This window comes from Anolis sagrei, chromosome 2, assembly GCF_037176765.1.
Source record: "Anolis sagrei isolate rAnoSag1 chromosome 2, rAnoSag1.mat, whole genome shotgun sequence".
Taxonomy (NCBI): Eukaryota; Metazoa; Chordata; class Lepidosauria; order Squamata; family Dactyloidae; genus Anolis; species Anolis sagrei.
In genome coordinates, this window is record NC_090022.1 from 186,565,507 (window position 1) to 186,586,973 (window position 21,467).

A 21,467-nucleotide genomic window follows, 5' to 3' on the forward strand; every position below is an offset into this window, starting at 1 on the left:
CTTCAAAGGAGAAGGCCAGGAGAAAAGTAGACACAAAAATGGGCATTCGTCACAGCATAGAAATTTTGGGTAACAAGAACAGCCTGGGCAAGATTGATTTGATTGAGAAGAATGGGATTCTGTCCTCCTATATGTTTCCAAGTCTCATCTTGGTGCTGGAGCTCCTGGTGGCGCAGTAGGTTAAACCCCTATGCCTACAGGACTGAAGATCGACGGTTTCATGTTCGAATCCGGGGAGAGTGCAGATGAGCTCCCTCTATGAGCTTCAGCTCCTCATGCGGGGACATGAGGGAAGCCTTCCACAAGGATGGTAACACGTCAAAACATCCAGGCGTCCCCTGGGCAACGTCCTTGCAGACGGCCAATTCTCTCACACCAGAAGTGACTTGCAGTTTCTCAAGTTGCTCCTGACATGACAAACAAACATCTTGGTGCTAAGAGGACAACAGCAAGATCATTGCCACAGAGCGAGAGTAGTCCAAACAGTGACCTCTGGACAGTTTATCACCATTCCCTTTTTTGGTTCAAATTACAGGAAAGGAGATTCCACCTGAACATTAGGAAGAACTTCCTAACCATGTGAGCCGTTCAACAGTGGAACTCTCTGCCTCTGAGTGTGGTGGAAGCTCCCTCCTTGGAAACTTTTAAACAGGGGCTGGATGGCCATCTGTCAGGGATATTTTGATTGTGTTTTTCCTGCATGGCAGAGGATTGGACTAGATGGCCCATGTGGTTTCTTCCAAATCTATTATTCTATGATTCTATCACACTAGATCCCAATAATTACTTCTGCCATTCACATTGTTTCCTACCCAACTTGGCCTTAGGCATCAGCTTTCCTCATGTCTTTGTCCCCTAGCAATCATCCCTTAAATTGAACTTGTCACCTCATCATGATGCCCACAAGTTTTGCATTTCTATGGCTATTCACACATACAGTCTATCTATAAAGATCTGTTCTTAGGCATTTTACTTCAAGCATCCAAAGAAGTAGACTAGGGGTCAATCTACACTGCAGAATTAATGCAGTTTGACATCACTTAGAATAATAGAATCACAGAGTTGGAAGAGACCTCATGGGCCATCCAGTCCAAACCCTGCAATGGAAAAGAAGCAAAGCATTCCTGACAGATGGCCAACCAGCCTCTGTTTAAAAGCTCGAAGGAAGGAGCTTCCACTTCTCTCTGAGGCAGATAGTCCCATTGTTGAACAGCTCATATGGACAGGAAGTTCTTCCTAATGTTCAGGTGGAATCTCCTTTTCTGTAATTTGAACATATTGTTTCAAATCCTAGTCTCCAGGGCAGCAGAAAACAAGCCGTCTCCCTCTTCCTTGTGATATCCCATGTCTCAACCTTTTCTTCTCCAGGCTAACCCTGCCCTGCTCATTTTAGTTGCCCTTCTCTGGACACCTTCCAAAATTGAACTGCCATGGATCAATGCAATGGATGACTAGGAGTTGTAGTTACAAAAGGTCTTTAGCCTTTTCTGCCAAAGAGTGCTGCAACTGCCAGGATTCACAGCATGGAGCCATGACAGTTAAAATGATGTCAAACTGCATTAATTTTACAATGTAACAAAAGCTTATGCTACTAACTCCATCCTCTGAATGAGTCTCCAAGGTGCTACAAGATCCCCTGAAATAGAAGTGCAGTTACACTTTGAGAGTGGGAACTGGAGATGGCTCTTGTATCTTTAATGCCAATGGAGAAGAGGTAATTACAGCAGGTATTTTTATTACATGGTTGTATGACAAACAACGCCTGCTGAAATTCTCTTCTTCAAAGTCATGTCCAAAGTGTGGCCCAGGGACCAATTGCACCCCCTGTCCAAATTTCCACTGCCCCTCTCTCTCCAGGACTTCCTTCCTTGACTTCGTTCCCTTTTTTCTCCAATAAGCCTTTATTGGCATATATTTAGCAAAAAGGTATAAAATACAGTACAAACCATAGAAAAGGGAAATTCACATTTGCTACACATTCAGTTTACAGACTTCGTTCAGGAATCTTGCCACTGAAAGGCAGCAGTTAAAATCTTGACAATTTAAAAGCATAATCACTTTGTCTGTGGTTTTTCCACTGTGGTGGATTGGATCGGACTTCCTCCCGTCCTTTCTCCCTCCCTCCCTGTCTTGACCACAATTAAAGCCCTCCTGACAGATGGCCATGCCACCTCGGCTGAAAAACCTCTAGGGAAGGAGACTCCACCAGACTGAGGCAGAATATGCTACTGTCTGAAATGACTTGAAGGCACACAACAACTATATTCCAACAACAATAATGACTCTAGCAGACCGTGCAAAAAGAATCCTCCAAGATGAACTGAACCACCTCAACTGGGCTCTACAGGCCAATGGATACTCCACCTCGAACATCAGAAGAGCTGCAAGACTGAGAACAAGCCATGAGAGTAAAGACAAAGATCCACCCAGAGGAAAAGTGTTCTTGCCATACATCAAGGGAACCACTGACCGCATAGGGAAGCTGATGAGGAAACACAACATACAAACTATCTACAGACCCACCAAGAAAATCCAACAAATGCTACATTCAGCAAAGGACAAGAGGGATCCTCTCACTTCTGCAGGAGTCTACTGTATACCATGCAGCTGTGGACAAATCTACATAGGGACCACCAAACACAGCATTGCCCAGACACGCATCAAGGAACATGAAAGGCACTGCAGACTACTTCAGCCAGAGAAGTCAGCCACAGCAGAGCACCTGATGAACCAACCTGGACACAGCGTATTATTTGAGAACACAGAAATGCTGGATCACTCCAACAACCACCATGTCAGACTACACAGAGAAGCCATTGAAATCCACAAGCATGTGGACAATTTCAACAGAAAGGAGGAAACCATGAAAATGGACAAAATCTGGCTACCAGTATTAAAAACTCACCTCTCAACATAACATTGCCCCAGGCACTGCCAGGCCATCAAATGCTAATCAAGGTGGACAGTTGAAACAGTCACACCTCTCTCCAGCAGACAAGAGTTCTTTGCCCCACCCTGGTCATTCAACAGATATATAAACTCATTTTCCTAGTTCCAACAGACCTCACTACCTCTGAGGATGCTTGCCATAGATGCAGGCGAAACGTCAGGAGAGAATGTCTCTAGAACATGGCTATATAGCCCAAAAAAAAAAAAACTACAACAACCCAGTGATTCTGGCCATGAAAGCCTTCAACAGTACAATAATGACTCTCTCATTAGCCAAAAGCAGGCCCACATTCCCCACTGAAAGACTGGTACGTTTATATTGGTTACAACTGTTCTTTGTTTTTATATATTGTATTGTTCTTACATATTTCTTTGCACTGAAAATAAGACATATGCAGTGTGCATAGGAATGTGTTTGTTTTCAAGGACCATGAACTGGCCCTTGGCTTTAAAAGTTTGGACACTCTCTCTTCAGTTTTCAGTCTGGCAACCCTAAGTAAGGCCAGCATGCAACCAAGGCATCTTTCTGTAATGTGGTGCTCATGATGACCACTAGAGAGCAAGAGAGGCTCTGAAAAGGTGCTCCACAAAGCACAGTGCTTGCTATAATTCACAGTGACTCATATCACAACGGAAATGATGCTGTAGACATTTTTCATCAGAGTTCTTCTCTAGTCCTTAGGATGTAGTGATTTTAAAAAACAGATCCTTGCTAAAATCGAAAAAGGGACTAGAGAATAGTCAAAGTTTCCTTATAGGAGAAGATAGAAAGAAAGAGCAATACCACAAAGTAACAGAGTAGAAATCAAACAAGGATTTTTTCTATATATATTTCTCTTATTTTTTTCCTTCCTTTTCTTTTTTCTTTTTCCTTTTCCTTCTTTTTCTCCTCTTTCCTTTCCTCCCCTCCCTTCCCCTTTCTCCCTAAACATTTTGCAACTTTAATGTTATCTTTCTTCCCATTTTATGTAAAACAGTAATTGAAAATCTGAATAAAAATCTATTTAATTTTTTTAAAAAAAATCTGATCCTTGCTGGGAGTAAGGGAGCTCTCTGCACATGATCAGGTGAATGCTTGCTTTGGATCTTCCACAGCAGACACAACCAAAGGACTTCAAAAACCGGACCACCCTTTCCCCACTAACTGTGTCCATGTTGTGCTCACCTCCACTGTTTCCTCCACTGGAAGATCCTGGGTTGTAGAGTCTGGGGGTCGGTGCATGGCGGATGCGGATTATGAAAGTTGCATGATGCTCATCGGTAGAAAACTGCACTGAAAAACAGAGGAAGAGGCAGACCACCAGTTTAGGGCTGCCTTCACTTATTTAAAAAGAAAGACCACACCATACCACTATATATGTTTCAGGGTTCTTCACCATTCATGTCTACTTGGATTACAAGAGTATAGTTCCCAAACTATACTCAGAGGATCATATTTGTTAGAGAACAACAAAGAGTTTTCATCCACACAAAGTCTGGGAATATGTCCCTTGCGGATATGGGGTTCATATACTACCTCATTCTTATCAAACCTATAATAGGTTGAACACTCAGTCACCCACTGTATGGCTATCAGCCTCCTCCCAGTAGACTCAAATCAAGGAAAAGTTTCATGAGAACCACCACTCCTCTTAATGTTCCCCCAGCAACAGCAAGAGCATCCCTCTGGGCAGCTAAACCAGGAAATCCCAAATGGATGGCCCCACACAAGGATCTGCCTCCAGAATGGGCAACTTGGAAGTCCCTGAACAGACTCCAAGTGGAGTTGGCAGATCAAAAGACAACCTGGCAAAATGACACTAGCTGGAAGAATCCTCCACCTTGTGTGACTCAGGAGCAGAACAAACAACTCTGCATCTGTATGCTTGCCCACAATGCCTTGCCTCATGCACAGAGGACCTGTTTAAAGCTATAGACAACGTGGTTGCTCTTGCCTGGTTTTGGTCAAAAATTATTTACTTGCTTGTGATCCATCTATTTTATCAATTTTATACTTCTCTATGCAATGCTTTTGACACAAGATAAATAAATAATTCACCTTCTTGCCTCCGCAATATTTATTTATTTATGTATTTATTTACTGTATTTGTATACCGCCTTTCTCAGCCCACAGGAAACTCAAGGCGGTTTACACGGCAAAATTCAATGCCCACAATAACATAAGTACAATTAAAAACATTAACATATAATAAAAACCATAACATCATCAATAAAAGCATAAGTCATTAGTGCCTCCTTGTTAAAAACATTGTCCAATTCCATCGTCTAGTCGTTCCATATTTCTATGTCAGTTACTCTGCATTTGCAAATGCTTGCTCAAAAAGCCATGTCTTGACTTTTTTTTGAAATGTTAAGAGGGAGGGGGGTGATCTGATATCTCTAGGGAGGGCATTCCATAGCCGAGGGGCCACCGCTGAGAAAGCCCTGTCTCTCGTCCCCGCTAGACGCATTTGTGACAAAGGCGGGACTGAGAGCAGGGCCTCCCCAGATGATCTTAAGGTCCTAGAGCAGGCGTCCTCAAACTAAGGCCCAGGGGCCGGATGTGGCCCTCCAAGGTCATTTACCCGGCCCTCACTGAGGGTCAACCTAAGTATGAAACTACTTGAAAGTACACAACAACAACAACAATCCTATCTCATCAGCCAAAAGCAGGCCCACACTTCCCACTGAAATACTAATAAATTTATATTTGTTAAAATTGTTCTTCATTTTAATTATTGTATTGTTTTTAAATGTTTTTGCACTATAAATACGATATGTGCAGTGTGCATAGGAATTCATTCATATTTTTTTCAAATTATAATCTGGCCCGTCAACAGTTTGAAAGACTGTGACCTGGCCCTCTGTTTAAAAAGTTCATGGACCCCTGTCCTAGATGGTTCATAAGGCGAAGAGCAGAACAAGGCCACAAAACAGAGGTATCGCAAGGATTGTGGAAATAATGTATATAAACTACTTTGGACATTTGACATGAGCTGAATACTATGACATGACAAAGGAAAGGATCTCTTCCTGGAGGCTTCATTGACAGTTGTTGAAACAGTGCTAGAAGACCCAATTAAAAACTGCCAGGATTGTAATGCTCACAAAGTAGAGTGACATTTAGAACACAACAATGGTTTCATTCACATGTTTTGCAGCATTTTGGAACTGTTCCTAGAACACCTATTACTTCTAGAAACACAGTTGTTTCCTCTTCCCCGGATAAAAAGAAAAATATATATAATGGGGACTGAGAAAGTCAAATCATAGAATCATAGAGTTGGAAGAGACCTTGTAGGCCACCCAGACCAACCCCTGGCTAAGAAGCAGGAAAATTGCATTCAAAGCACCCCCGAAATACTTTCGACTGTAGATATCCCTGACACAATAGAATTTGGGAGTGGGGGGATTATGCAGTATTTGTTAATGTTTTTGTTATTTTCACGTGCCTCTTTTATTTTTTAAAACAATATTACTTTCTTTTTCTGTCAAACCTATAAAATCCGTATCAGCAGCGTGCTCTTCTACTGCTAGAAAATAAACACAAGTACTGAACTGTACTGCAAACATTAGGACAGACATTCTGTTTGCTTTAGAGAGCAGGCAGAGCTTAAAGCGTGAGTTTGGGTGTTTGAGGGGGAGACTGGCAGGTGCAAAGGTTACTTTTCAGAGTAATTTTGTCTTTCATACCCAGTTTCCTAGGAGTAATGAATTCAGTGGCATATACTTCTGGTATTCCCTGTAGTAACCTACGGATGTGAGAGCTGGACCTTAGGGAAGGCTGAGCAAAGAAAGATAGATGCTTTTGAGCTGTAGTGTTGGAGGAAAGTTCTGAGAGTGCCTTGGACTGCGAGAAGATCCAACCAGTCCATCCTCCAGGAAATAAAGCCCGACTGCTCACTGGAGGGAAGGATACTAGAGACAAAGTTGAAGTACTTTGGCCACATCATGAGGAGACAGCAAAGCCTAGAGAAGACAATTATGCTGGGGAAAGTAGAAGGCAAAAGGAAGAGGGGCCGACCAAGGGCAAGATGGATGGATGGCATCCTTGAAGTGACTGGACTGATCTTGAAGGAGCTGGGGGTGGTGACGGCCGACAGGGAGCTCTGGCGTGGGCTGGTCCATGAGGTCACGAAGAGTCAGAGACGACTGAACGAATGAACAACAACAACAACACTTCTGAGTAGATATGAGATGTGTAAGATGGTAATGTTGACTTTTTCTTTTTTAAGAAAGTCACTTACATTAAAAGTAAGGTACATGCCTTAGTTACATCCCACCTGGAGTACTGCAACATGCTCTACATGGGCTGCCTTTGAAGAGTGTTTGGAAACTTCAGCAGGTTGAAAGATCTACAGACAAGTTGTTGACTGGGGCTGGCTACCATTTGTGGACAACCCCCGTTGCAATAGCTCCACTGGTTGCCAGTCTGTTTCCGGGCACAATTCAAAGTGCTAATTATGACTTTTAAAGCCCTAGACAGCTCAGGTCCAGGCTATTTGGCTGACCATGTCTCATTGTATGAACCTGCCCAGGCCTCAAGGTCTTCAGGAGAGGCCCTTCTCTCAGTCCTACTTCCATCTCAAGCTTGGTTGGTGGGAACTAGAGAGTGGGCCTCTCTGTGGCTACCCCTTGACTCCGGGACTTCCTTCTTCCCAGGGAAGCCAGAATGGCTTCCTCTCTGCTGCCCTTCCAGTGGCAGATTAAAACCTTTTTATTCAGGCAGGCTTTTAAAGATGAAAGTTTTTAATATGTCAGGGGCTGCTGTAGTTGTTTGTGATTTTATAGATTTAATATGAATTGTTTTTTAATACTAATGATGTTAAATACTGTGTTAATCTTTGTATATTTTAAATTGTATTGCAATGCTTTTAATGTTATCTGCTTTGAGAGTCCTTATGGAGAGAAAAAACAGGATGGAAATAAACATAAACATAAACAAACATAAACATAAACATAAACATAAAAATAATAATAATAATAATAATAGGCTCTGGCATAAACCAGTCCAGGTGGTCCCAGTGGTCATTGGTGCACTGGGTGCCATGCCAAAAGATCTCAGCCGGCATTTGGAAACAATAAACATCAACAAATTCACGATCTGTCAACTGCAAAAGGCCACCTTACTTGGATCTGCATGCATCATTCGAAAATACATCACACAGTGTTTGGGAAGTGTTTGACTTGTGATTTTGTGATACGAAATCCAGCATATAGATCTCATTTGCTGTGACATACTGTAATTTTGTGTCAGTAAAATAATAATAATAATAATAATAATAATAATAATAATAATAATATGATTCTTCAGTGCAAACAGAAGTTACCTGAACGCCTTAAAGATAGTGTTCAGAGACACTAATGGGTCAGCTCTGTTTTGATCTATTCCTATCCAATGGACAATGTGATATAGATGTTTTGCTTATTCTAGATGTACTATCAATATAAATAAAAATGTAATATTCATTTGTGGGATTAGCGTAACTCAAAAACCACTGGATGAATTGACACCGAATTTGGACACAAGACACCTAACAACCCAATGTATGTCCTTCACTCAAAAAATGGATTTTGTCATTTGGGATTTATAGTTCACCTACAATCAAAGAGCATTCTGAACCCCATCAACGATGGAATTGAACCAAACTTGGCACACAGTTCTCCCATGACCAACAGAAAATACTAGAAAGGTTTGGTGGGCAGTGTAGTTTTGGAGTTGTAGTTCACCTACATCCAGAGATCACTGTGGATTCAAACAATGATGGATCTAGACCAAACTCTACACTAATACTCAATATGCCCAAATGTGAACACTGGTGGAATTTGGGGAAGATAGAATCTTGACATTTGGGAGTTGTAGTTGTTGGAATTTATAGTTCACCTACAATCACAGAGCATTCTGAACCTCACCAACGATTGAATTGGGCCAAACCTCCCACACATAACCCCCATGTGGGCCACAGCAACTGGTGGCAGGGGACGGCTAGTCTACATAAATAAAAATGTAATATTCATTTGTGGGATTAACATAACTCAAAAACCACTGGACGAATTGACACAAAATTTAGACACTATACACCTATCAGGCTAATGAGTGACCATCACTCATAAAGACACTGAAAAACACAGCGGAAGGGACTTAAAAGCAAAAAAGCAAAAAGAAGCTACAGTGCATGCGTAAAACGACTCCCCTGGCAAACAAAACACACAATTGCATATCCACACTCTCTTCCGGACTACAGCTCCCAGCATCCCCTAGACCAGGCCCTTTAGGAGAGGAGGATGATCCAAATGAACTGCTTCCAAGCTGCAAGCTTTCTTTTCCTTGGATTTCTTTGAGAGCATCCCAATCCCTGCATATTTCCAATTTCCTATTCCTGGACTGCAACTCCCAGCAATCCTCCAGATAGATAAGATAGATAGACTAGATAGATATAGGTAGGTAGGTAAGTCAATCAGGAGGACTGCTGTGAGTTGCAGTCCAGGAATAGGTAGGGAAGGAAGAAAGGGGAGAAAGAGGAAGGGATAGAAAAAGAGGGGGGGGGGAGGAAGAGAAGGAAGGAAGGAGAGAATGAAAAAGGGAAGGAAGCAAGGAAACTGAAGGAAGGAAGGAAGGAAGGAAGGAAGGAAGGAAGGAAGGAAGGAAGGAGGAAAAAGAAAGGAGAGAAAGAGGGAGGGAAGGTTGGCCACAGCAACGAGTGGCGGGTACAGCTAGTTAATTATAATACAGTATGAGATGCATGGTGGGGGGTTGGACTAGATGGCTCATGTGGTTTCCTCCAACTATATTATTCTATGATTCTATGAGATGGGACAAATATAAGTTCCTCCACCATCATGTTATGGTGACCCATGAATGTCACAAGGCTTTCTGAGGGAAGGAAGAAGGTTTTGTCAGGCAGTCCTTGGCAGTACTAACCAGCCCTGATCAGGCTCATTCTAGCTTTGTGTTCCACCTGGAAGGATACTGTGAAGCTAATATTTAAGTCATAATCTACATAATGATATCCAGGAAGGCAACTGTATATTTCCAAAAGGCCATTCATAGCACGCCGGAGAGGAGAGGCAGAACCACACAAGAGAAACTGCTAAAGCTGCTGGAAAAGAGGAGGTAATTTAATCCACAGCATGAGGCATGGCATGATCCCATGCCCTCTCTTATCTTGGCAAAGCACTCTCCATGAGAGGCGGAAGAGGACTGCATGGCACCAGAGCCCTGGAGATTGCCTCCTTGCATGTGACAGGAGCCACTCGAAAGCAGGGGAGCCTCCCCCGTCCTTGGCAAGCATTTTTGTCCAGTAAGAAGGACAGACATGCTTTGATAACAAAGGGTGTTTGTTTTCCAGGGACAGCAGTGCTTTTAGAGAAACACACACACACACACACACGTACTCCTCACAAACTAGCACTTTGGCCCAGAAAGACAAACTCATAAAATTAAACCTAAATCCATTGGGAAAGGAAGTTGGCATTGCCTTCTTGTCCCAGATACTATGCTGTGATGCCTCATTTTTTCGCAGAGAGATTTCCCAACCCTCCAGATGCAATGGATGAAAATACCCATTGCCCCCGGCCAGGACATTATCATCAGGTTTCTGCAGAAGCAAGTCCCCATGATGTAATCGGAGACTGACATGATTGGGAAACACACTTTCGGCAGTGATACTCACCTAGATACTGGAAACTCACCTCAGGCTGTTGGCAGTTGTAAACCATTTCATATTTTATTGCCTTTTTAACATAGCATTTAAGATTTTATAGTGTGATTAAATGTATTTGATATATTATATCATATCTATGTTTTAATTTGTTACTCTTTCAACAGTCTTATATAGCTTTAGGTTGTCTTATTGTATTTGATTTATTTAATACTTGCTTGTTTCAGCATTGAATGTTTCCCAGTCTGTTACATTGCTGGAAACCGCCCTGATTCCCCTCAGGGAGGTAGGGTGGGTTATAAATATTATAGAAACATCTTGCTGGTTCTGGACTGTATATTCCCAATCTTCTGAATCATCCTGAAAAGGCTTTAGTAAACCTGGCATTGTTAAGCCCCACTCTTATTTACAACTCAGCCATTCAACCAATCAAGGAGCACTTGGGGGAAAAAGCAGCCAGCAGAGTGCTCTGCAGTGCTCTCTACTGGACTATAACTTCCACTATCTCAACAAGTGAGAATGGTGGAATGCATAAGGTAAAGGTAAAGGTTTCCCCTTGACATTAAGTCTAGTCGGGTCTGACTCTGGGGGGTGGTACTCATCTCCATTTCTAAGCCAAAGAGATGGTGTTGTCCATAGAGGCCTCCAAGGTCATGTGGCCAGCATGACTGCATGGCGCACTGTTAACTTCCCACTGAAGCAGTACCTATTGATCTACTCACATTAGCATCTACAGAAACACTCGCTGGAACACCTCAGCAAGCGAGAGTCCAAAAGTGGCAGGCTCAAACCCAGAACCTCAATCAATGGCTGATACCAAATGAGAGACTACCCCCTGGGCACACAAAAAACTGGGTGACTTGAAAGGGAAGATCTTCTTATAGTAACACCAGAGGCACTCCAAATGTCAAAGGACATTTAATCAACTACCAAGCTTGCAAACTTTGTGTTTTGTTTGTTTGTTAAAAAATGCAATACAACTGTTTGGTTTGCTCCTGACACGATAAATATACTCACATTAGCATGTTTTTGAACTGTAAGGTTGGCAGAATCTGGGGCTAACAGAGAGAGCTGACCCCGCCCCCTCGGATTTGAATCACTGACCTTTCGGTCAGCAAGTTCACCAGCTCAGCGGTTTAACCCGCTGCGCCACCGAGGGCTCTGATGGAATGCATATCCCAATAATTTTAGCAGGAACCAAGCTTTGGGGGGCTGTTTGGTGACTACAAATGGCAGTTCCCAAATTATGAACAAGATAGGTTCTGTAGATTTGTTCTTAAGCTGAAAATTTATGTAAGTCAAAACAGCTACATTTTTAAGTGTAACAACAGCCGTATATGTGTGCATGTATACACACACACACACATCACACACACAAATACAAAGTGCAGGTTATTACCTATAAAAGGAAGCCCCCGGTGGCGCAGTGGGTTAAACCTCTGTGCTGGCAGGACTGAAGACCGACAGGTCGCAAGTTCGAATCTGGGGAGAGGCGGATGAGCTCCCTCTATCAGCTCAGCTCCTCATATGGGGACATGAGAGAAGCCTCCCATAAGGATGATAAAAACATTAAATCATCTGGGCGTCCCCTGGGCAACGTCCTTGCAGACAGCCAATTCTCTCACACCAGAAGCGACTTGCAGTTTCTCAAGTCGCTCCTGACACGACAACAAAAAATTACCTATAAAGCCCTAAACAGTGTGGGCCCAGGGTGTTTGAGAAACCGCATCTCTGCATACAAACCGGCACAGGCTTTTCAGTCTGCAGAGGAGGGCCTTCTCTCAATCCCACCCCGTCACAAGCTCAGTTGGTGGGAACGAGAGAGGGTTCCTTTGCCGTGATCTCTCCCCATTTCTGGAACTCCCTCCTGAAAGAATAAAAATGACCCCTTCCTTCCTCTCCTTCAAAAAGCTGTTAAAAACCACACACACACACACACCGTACATATGCATAGGTAGGTAGTCCCCTCACATTGAGTCCAGTCATGTCTGACTCTGGGGTGTGGTGCTCATCTCCATTTCTAAGCCAAAGAGCCAGCGTTGTCCGTAGACACCTCTAAGGTCATGTGGCCGGCATGACTGCATGGAGCACTGTTACCTTCCCGCCAGAGCGGTACCTACTGATCTACTCACATTTGCATGTTTTCGAACTGCTAGGTTGGCAGAAGCTAGGGCTGATAGCGGAAGCTCACGCCGCTCCCCGGAATCGAACCTGCGACCTTTCGATCAACAAGCTCAGCAGCTCAGTGCTTTAACCCACTGCACCACCGGGGGCTCCAACATATGCATACATATACCTATATACATAAATAAGTTTTGGATTGCATAGGGAAGGGCTATTACATCCCGCATAGATTACTGCAATGCGCTCTACGTGGGGTTGCCTTTGAAGATGGCCCGGAAGCTTCAAATGGTCCAGCGTGCAGCAGCCAGGTTGCTAACAGGAGCGGCGCTCAGGGAGCACACAACTCCTCTGCTGCATCAGCTCCACTGGCTGCCAGTTTGCTACCGGGCCCAATTCAAAGTGCTGGCTTTAGCCTATAAAGCCCTAAGCGGTTCTGGCCCAGCCTACCTATCCGAACGCATCTCTTCCTACGAACCCTCCAGGAAGTTAAGATCATCTGAGGAGGCCCTGCTCTCGATCCCGTCTGCTTTGCAAGCACGCTTGGCGGGGTCGAGAGACAGGGCCTTCTCTGTGGTGGCCCCTTGGCTGTGGAACTCCCTGCCTAGGGATATTAGATAAGTCCCCTCCCTCCTGACCTTTCATAAGAGAGTGAAAACCTGGCTCTTCAAGCAGGCATTCGGAACCCCGGAATAGTCAAGCTTGAGATGGAGAATGACCCAGGAACGGCCAAGACGATGAAACGGATGAGGATTGGAATGAGAGGATATAGCTCTTTTTAAATTGTTATTGCACTGTCTTTTTTGTCTAAATGCACTTAATTGTTTTTACTTTTGTATTGTATTGATGGCATCGAATTGTGCCGATATGTAGACCGCCCTGAGTTGCCTGCGGGCTGATATGGGCGGGATATAAGTGATGTAAATAAATAAATAAATAAATAAATAAATAAATAAGGGCTAACACTCCCGTGGTGTTTGCTTTGCTGCCTCTGCTCCTGTTCAGAAGATTTCACCTCATTTTCTGTCCTTGTGATAGCTTTCTCTCACTTCCTGTTGTCTCACCCTGTTCTAAACTATGAATCGGTTGTAAGTTGGATGCTTATAACTTGGTGACTGCCTGTAAACTGTTTCCCTGCCTGGCTAATGGTTGGTCTTCTCTTCACCCACAGTAGCTATTTATATGCTTCAACTGTTTATCCTGCTCTAGCCCAGGCCCTCGGGGTGAGAACCATCCCATTCAAAATAGCAGCAAACATTCAATAACATAGAATAGAGTACATTTTTAGACAAGATGTTAACATAGCTGAACTTACGAGAAACGGTTGTTATACAAAGAGTGTAAAACGTAAAGGCTATAAAAGAGTCATGCTGGATCTGATCAAAGACTGTTCTAGCCCACATTTTATTTCCCCAGCAGCCATTTCTGCACTTTGTGCCTCAGTATTATATTCTGGGATTTTTAGTTATTTCTCATTTTTATTTCTGTGCCTAGCCTAAAACGGCCTACGCAGGTGAAAAAGTGAAACTACAACATGGTCATATCTGGCTGCAAAACTTATATAAACCATGGGACCTGATAAAAAGGAAGTAATGTTCAAAGAGCAGTTCAGCAGTGGAACTCTCTGCCCCAGAGTGTGGTGGAGGCTCCTTCTTTAGAAGCTTTTACACAGAGGCTGGATGGCCATCTGTCAGGGGTGATTTGAATGCAATATTCCTGCTTCTTGGCAGGGGGTTGGACTGGATGGCCTATGAGGTCTCTTTCAACTCTTTGATTCTATGTTTCTATGACACCTTTGCAGGTGTGTTTCTGAATAAAAGGTCATAAAGAAATTCTTTGGCATCTTTTAGACTGAGAAAAAGAAATGTTTTGCATAAGCATTCACGGACTCCAAGTGACACTAGGTTCTTGCCATTATGCAGACTGAAATCTATGGAAGTTCATACTAAAAACTGGGTTGCTGAGAGTTTTCTGGGCTGTATGGACATGTTCCAGAAGCATTCGCTCCTGACATTTCACCCACATCTATAGGAGCCGGCAGAACTGAAGACAGTCAGGTCAGAGGTTCTAATCCAAGGAGAGCGTGGATGAGCTCCCTCTGTCCGCTCCAGCTCCCCATGCAGGGACATAAAGGAAGCCTCCGACAAGGATGGTAAAACATCAAAAACATCCGGGCACCCCCTGGACAACATCCTTGCAGATGGCCAATTCTCTTACACCAGAAGTAACTTGCAGTTTCTCAAGTTGCTCCTGACATGGAAAAAAAACCCACATCTACGGCAGGCATCCTCAGAGGTTTTGAGGTCTGTTGGAAACTAGGCAGTTGAGGTTTATATATCTGTGGAATGTCCAGGGTGGGAGAAAGTCACTGAAATCCACAAGCATGTGAACAATTTCAACAGAAAGTAAAAAACCATGAAAATGAAAAAGATCTGGTTACCAGTATTAAAAAGAACTCTAAAATCAGGACAGAAAATAAAAAGCAACACTCTTTAAAATGGGAATTCCAGACAAGGAACAATAAGGGCCAGTTAACACTTCCCAGCAAAGAATTCCCACAGGCAGGAAGCAGCCAGGCTTTGAAACTGCAAGACCATTCAGTGCTAATCAAGCTGGCCAATTACAACATTCCCACTTGCCTCAAGCAGACAAGAGCTCTTTCTCTCACCCTGGGCATTCCACAGATATATAAACCCCACTTGCCTACTTTCAAACAGACCTCACAACCTCTGAGGATACCTGCCATAGATGTGGGTGGAACATCAGGAGAAAATGCTTCTGAAACATGGCCATACAGCCCGGAAAACTCACAGCAACCCAGTGATTCTGGCCATGAAAGCCTTCGACAACACATAAAAATTTCATGCTCTCAATTATTCTCATTTTTTAAAATGTAAATTAATTTATTTTAATTTCATCCCATCTTTTTCCCAATATAGAGATACAAGGTGTCTTAAAGAGGTCATATTTGCATAGTACAAAGGCAAATTTGTATGGTATATATTACTAATAATACTTTATTTATATACCGCTCCATCTCCCCGAGGGGACTCAGAGCGGTTCCCAGGTAACATCACAAAACATAAGAAGTAAAAAAACAACATAACCATAAGATTAACAAAAAATATATAAGCATAAAATTGTTGCCATGACATATTTGTAATACATATTTATAATATACCATACAAATAATGAAGGCAGTTGGTATGAAGGATCAAAAGGATCAACTCTCTCGAAATACCGGATGCTTAGTCAACACAGCAGAAGGCTATTTTGAGCACTTAATACAGTGCAAATATCTTTCAGAAGCTTTTATATGCACTGGCAGGTAAAAACTAACACTGTGAATAACTTTAAAGCAGCAATCTAGAACTAAACTGCTGTATTAGTGAGGTTTGCCTGTATATCATTTACTTGTATATCATACTGGAGGGTATGATCACACCCATGCCTTGGCCTATGGGTTTCCAAGAAGTAGTGGGCCGGCTGCAAGATGAAGAAAATGCTGGGTTAGACATGCTTTTGTTCAGAACCAGTTTGTCTTATGTTTTGAAATAAATAATCCCATTATGTAACTTCAGCCACGTAAACTGGAAATTATGAAAGGAAAGGCATTCCAACAAAGAGAAGAAAGTATACACAGCTGGGTTTTGAGATTCTTAAAGTTGCTATGTAGCTTCAAAGCAACTAGCACAACAACATTGGTGTGCTATGCTAATATTATTATTATTACTCACAATATCATATGAGTGAGCCCTGTTAACATTGGCTGGAATCCGATATGGTTGACATAAATGTGTAACCATCATGGTTAAACTGCAATGTACTAAATCCCAGCCCAGTCCATACTTTCTAAGGACGTTATCCCACATAGGCTGGGAGGACCATCATATATCCATGGCATTATGTCCTGTTGCAGCCCCTTGGTGGTGCAGCGGGTTAAACTGCTGAGCTGCTGAACTCGCTGACCAAAAGATCAGCAGTTCAAATCCAAGGAGCGGGGTGAGCTCCCACAGTTAGCCCCAGCTTCTGCCAACCTAGCAGTTCAAAAACATGCAAATGTGAGTAGATCAATAGATACCGCTTCAGTAGGAAGGTAATGGCGCTCAATGCAGTCATGCTGGCCACATGACCTTGGAGGTGTCTATGGACAACACTGCCTCTTTGGCTTAGAAATAGAAATACCACCCCCCAGAGTTGGACACAACTAGACTTAATGTCAGGGGAATCCTTTACCTTTACCTTATGTCTTCTTGCATTAGAAGAAAGCAAACTGTATCATTTCTCAGATCCCATCATATGTTGCTCTTTTTTGCCTTTTCACCCCAAACCATTAATTTTTAGGTTTATCACACAATAGAATGCAGTTCCTACCCACTCCATTAAAAAAGTGAGGTAATAACTTTGGAGCTATTAGACTTTCCCTTCTAATCCTGCTACTCCTGAGGATACACATGAAGCCTGCAAGATAACAGGAGGCATTGATCTGCACACACACAACCCTTCTCTGGGCTCCTCTCCTTCCTCCCAATCTCATTAGTCTCTAGCCATAGTGCAATTTCAAGCCAAGATTACTATGAAGGAAAAATGACAGAAAAACAAAGCGCCATTATCTTCCCACCAGAGCAGTACCTATTCACATTTGCATGTTTTTGAACTGCTAGGTTGGCAGAAGCTGGGGCTAAAGGCAGGGGTTCATCCTGCTCCCTGAATTTGAACCACCAACCTTTTAGTCAGCAAGTTCAGCAGCTCAGCAGTTTAACCTACTGCACCACCGGGAGCTCCCGGTGAAGTGATTCAGCATGGGCAAATTTGACAGATCCTACCCCATGTGTTTCCCCTCATTTCCCCAGTTGTGTAGCAATTCATGAGCTCAGAAAATAATATCTGCTTGTGCCACCCTCCCCTCCGGGTTCCAGGCACCTCAGAGACACTTTTCTGATGAGGCATGATCAGAGGCGGCCCTAAGTAATTTTCAACGGTAAGCAAACAGTATTTTGCCCCCCCCCCCCCCCAAAAAAAAAAAACACCAATCACTGATATATATTTTCTATTCGTTGTGGGAGTTCTGTGTGCCATATTTGGTTCAATTCCATCATTGGTGGAGTTCATAATGCTCTTTGATTGTAGGTGAACTATACATCCCAGTAACTACAACTCGCATATGTCAAGGTCTATTTTCCCCCAAGAGCATCTCAAGAGCGCCCCTGGGCAAAATCAACTATGCTGCAAATGCTTACTTTGCTTAATGGGTTGAGCCGCCCCTGGGCATGATGGACATGGGGAACAGGTCCTCCTACGTCATATGATGAGCTCCATTGGACATGGTTTCTATTCTGCATTGAAAATGTTTAGAAATCGGGGAGGGGGGTTGTGGTGCATGGGACAACATCCTAGGAAGTAGCTGTTGTGATTCATGGGAGTTTCTTCCCTTTTACTTGAGAAACAACTATTTACACCCTCTCCCATGACTCTTCTCTGATGTAACAGGCAGAAGTAGAATCCCTGTGACAATTCCCTTTCAGAGATTGCTAGCACAAGATCACCTGTTTCCTGAGGAACTGTAGAACAGACCTACATTCATCATGGTAGCTGCTGACTAGTAATTGGGGATGCACAAGGCCACCATCCCAATTCTAAACTAGAAGCTACATAGGGATTGTGAATATATAACAATCACACTTACCTACAATACATACTCATGTGTACTTTTTTATCATGTCAGAAGCGACTTGAGAAACTGCAAGTAGTTTCTGGTGTGAGAAAATTGGCTCTCTGCAGAGACGTTGCCCAGGGGACACCTGTGGAAGGCTTCTCTCGTATCCCCGCATGGTAAGCTGGAGCTGACAGATAGGAGCTCACCCTGCCTCGCAGATTCAAACTGCTGACTTTCTGGTTAGCAGTTCAGCCAGCACAAGGGCTTAACCCATTGTGCTACCATGGCTTCTCATGTGTGTAAGTCTAAACATTTTAATTAAAAAACCAAACCCAAAAACCTAGGATGACATCCATGGGGCAATGCACATACTGTACCTTAACTCCTACCAAAAAAAGGACCCATTGCATTCTTTGTAAAGCTGTAAAAGGTGTGGGCTTAGTCCATCTCAGGAAACCTAAAAGAAGCACCACACACACACACACACACTCCTTTCTCTCTCCACCATAGTGCAGCTCCTGGCCTTTCTGAATATTTGGGTGGAGATATGGTAATGGTTCTTTGGCACTTCTCCTCAAAGGAACACCAAGAGAGGAGACATTTGAGCAGTTCTAAAATGTATAACACTTTTTAGACAGTTGACCTTCCCTCAAAGCCTTGTTTATATTACAACAATAGTTTCTGCCAATATTGCAAATCATCCCCCATACGTGGTCTGTCACCAATCCCTAATGTACTTGATTCTGTCTTGTGAGATCTCTGCTCTTGTCCCAATGAGGAAAGCAGTGGCTACCTTCATACCATGTGTTGATGTGTTTTTGGGCTTGGCCTCATGTAAGCCACCCCGAGTCCCCTTGGGCAGATAGTGGTGGGGTATAAATAAATTATTATTATTATTATTATTATTATTATTATTACACCACACCCACCTGTATCCGCTGTGTTGGGATGGAAGAGCGTGTTGGTGTAGGTGACAAACTGCATTTGTCGGTTGAGATTGTCCAGCTGGAATGCCCACATGGCGAGGAGCATCCCACCTTCTCCTTCCACCTTGACACCATCGACTTCTGCAGCCACATCAAAGGTTCCCATTTTTGCTGTCAAGTTCACCTGTCAGAGGAGGGTATTTTTAAAAAAATACTGGCAACATCAAGGACTAATGAGCCAGTATGCAATTCTAGAACCTATTTTATCAACTGTTGACATGGGAAGGAAATAGGACCTTTCCCAAATCCATCTATAGATCACAGATTGCCAGAGTAAGGAATAAATCCACCACCCCAAAATAGATTCTGGCACATAAAGAAATATGGATATTTAGTACAAAACTGGTTTCCTTCTCCCACCACTCCCACTGCCCTGCTAATACACATTAATGAATTTCAACAAAGTGTGGCCTTTTTGTATTGTCGAAGGCTTTCATGGCCGGAATCACTCAGTTCTTGTGGGTTTTTTCGGGCTATATGGCCATGTTCTAGAGGCATTTCTCCTGACGTTTCGCCTGCATCTATGGCAGGCTTCCTCAGAGGTCTGCTGGAGCTGGGAAAAAAGGGGTTTATATATCTGTGGACTGACCAGGGTGAGACAAAAGGCTTTTGTAAGTTGGGCTAGGTGTGAATCTTTTCAACTGACCACCTTGATTAGCATACAATGGGCTGACTGTGCCTGGAGCAAACTCTTAATGAAAGGTGCTTAGATGTCCCTGCCTGTTTTTCTCTCTGCTGTTTTAATTTTAGAATTTTTTAATACTGGTAGCCAGATTTTGTTCATTTTCATGGTTTCTTCCTTTCTGTTGAAATTGTCCACATGTTTGTGGATTTCAATGGCTTCTCTGTGCAGTCTGACATGGTGGTTGTGAGAGTGGTCCAGCATTTTTGTGTTCTCAAATAAAATGCTGTGTCCAGGTTGGTTCATCAGGTGCTCTGCTATGGCTGATTTCTCTGGTTGGAGTAGTCTGCAGTGCCTTTCATGTTCCTGGATTCTTGTTTGGGCGCTGCGTTTGGTGGTCCCTATGTAGACTTGTCCACAGCTGCATGGTATACGGTAGACTCCTGCAGAGGTGAGAGGATCCCTCTTGTCCTTTGCTGAACGTAGCATTTGTTGGATTTTCTTGGTGGGTTTGTAGATTGTTTGTATGTAGATTGTTTGTTTGTAGATTGTCTCTCTCTTACAGATGCTATATGCAAAGTCTGAAAACAGAATGGCAAATGGCACTCCCTTCTAAAGCCAAAGTATCCAAGGCATCCTGCCTCCACATAGTCCCATTATTTTTGCATCCTACGGCCAGAATTAGCATTCTAGGCCCTTTGGGGACAATCAAAACAGCTTCCTAATTTGGCTAAATCACCCTGTCACCCAGCACAGGGGGTTCTCCATCCCTGGGGAAAGTATGCAATCACACAACCTTGATCTGCAGCCTAAAGGAGTGCCATGCATAAAGTAACCATTGTTTAAAAATATATGTCTGTTAGCAACTAACAAGGCAGAAACACAGCCAACTTGTATGCTCTGTTCTCAGATTTCTGTGCCCCAGAGCTAACTTACCCGATACAATGTCCTTTCAGCTGCCTGCAAGCTCAGGCCTGAGGAATACAAAGCGACAAGTAAGTCAGTGGGTCTTTACTATCTGTGGTGCCACTGTGAGGAGGCACACTGAGTCCAATAACAGCATCCTCCTCTGCCCCATTTACCCTACCCACTTTAGTTGGTCACCACCTTCACAACAGAAAAGTGCACACATGAGGGGAAAAGAGACTCACCTGGGATGAGAATGGTCTGGAGGGGACGGACCTCCACTCCCTGAGCTGGATACTCCAGAGGTGAGTTGGCTCGAACAATGAGGACTTGGTCAGCTGGGGATTGTGACCTGAGAATGAAAGGAAGGAATAAAACTTTGGAAGATTAGTGCTTGCTTTAGAAAAGGGGCTCCCGGGCATTTAAGAAATACATATCCAGGAAAATCTGGCAGGCACCAAGGATTTGCCCCCACCCAGTTCAAGATTCTGCCTGCCAAACATTTCCTTCTCAGGGCAAGTAAAAGCAACAGGTTGGTTGTCTGTATGATTTCACTTGCAGCTTCCACTGTTTATTTATTTATTTAT

The 21,467-nt window shown here is 43.3% G+C and overlaps 1 protein-coding gene across 5 annotated transcripts in view; it reads right to left on the bottom strand.

Moving 5' to 3' along the window:
• Positions 1 to 21,467, bottom strand: part of B4GALNT1 (beta-1,4-N-acetyl-galactosaminyltransferase 1) — a 92,530-nt gene that overhangs the window by 8,056 nt on the left and 63,007 nt on the right. For 4 of the 5 annotated variants that reach the window (XM_060762966.2, XM_060762970.2, XM_060762969.2 and 1 more), the window contains exons 4-7: positions 21,126 to 21,232; positions 20,911 to 20,948; positions 19,296 to 19,476; positions 4,115 to 4,222 (exon numbers count right to left, since the gene is read on the bottom strand). In XM_060762966.2, coding sequence (XP_060618949.2) covers positions 4,115 to 4,222; positions 19,296 to 19,476; positions 20,911 to 20,948; positions 21,126 to 21,232 — 434 coding nt within the window. Of the gene's footprint in view, positions 1 to 4,114; positions 4,223 to 19,295; positions 19,477 to 20,910; positions 20,949 to 21,125; positions 21,233 to 21,467 lie in introns of those variants that run through there. The other variant, XM_060762972.2, reaches the window with a different exon arrangement.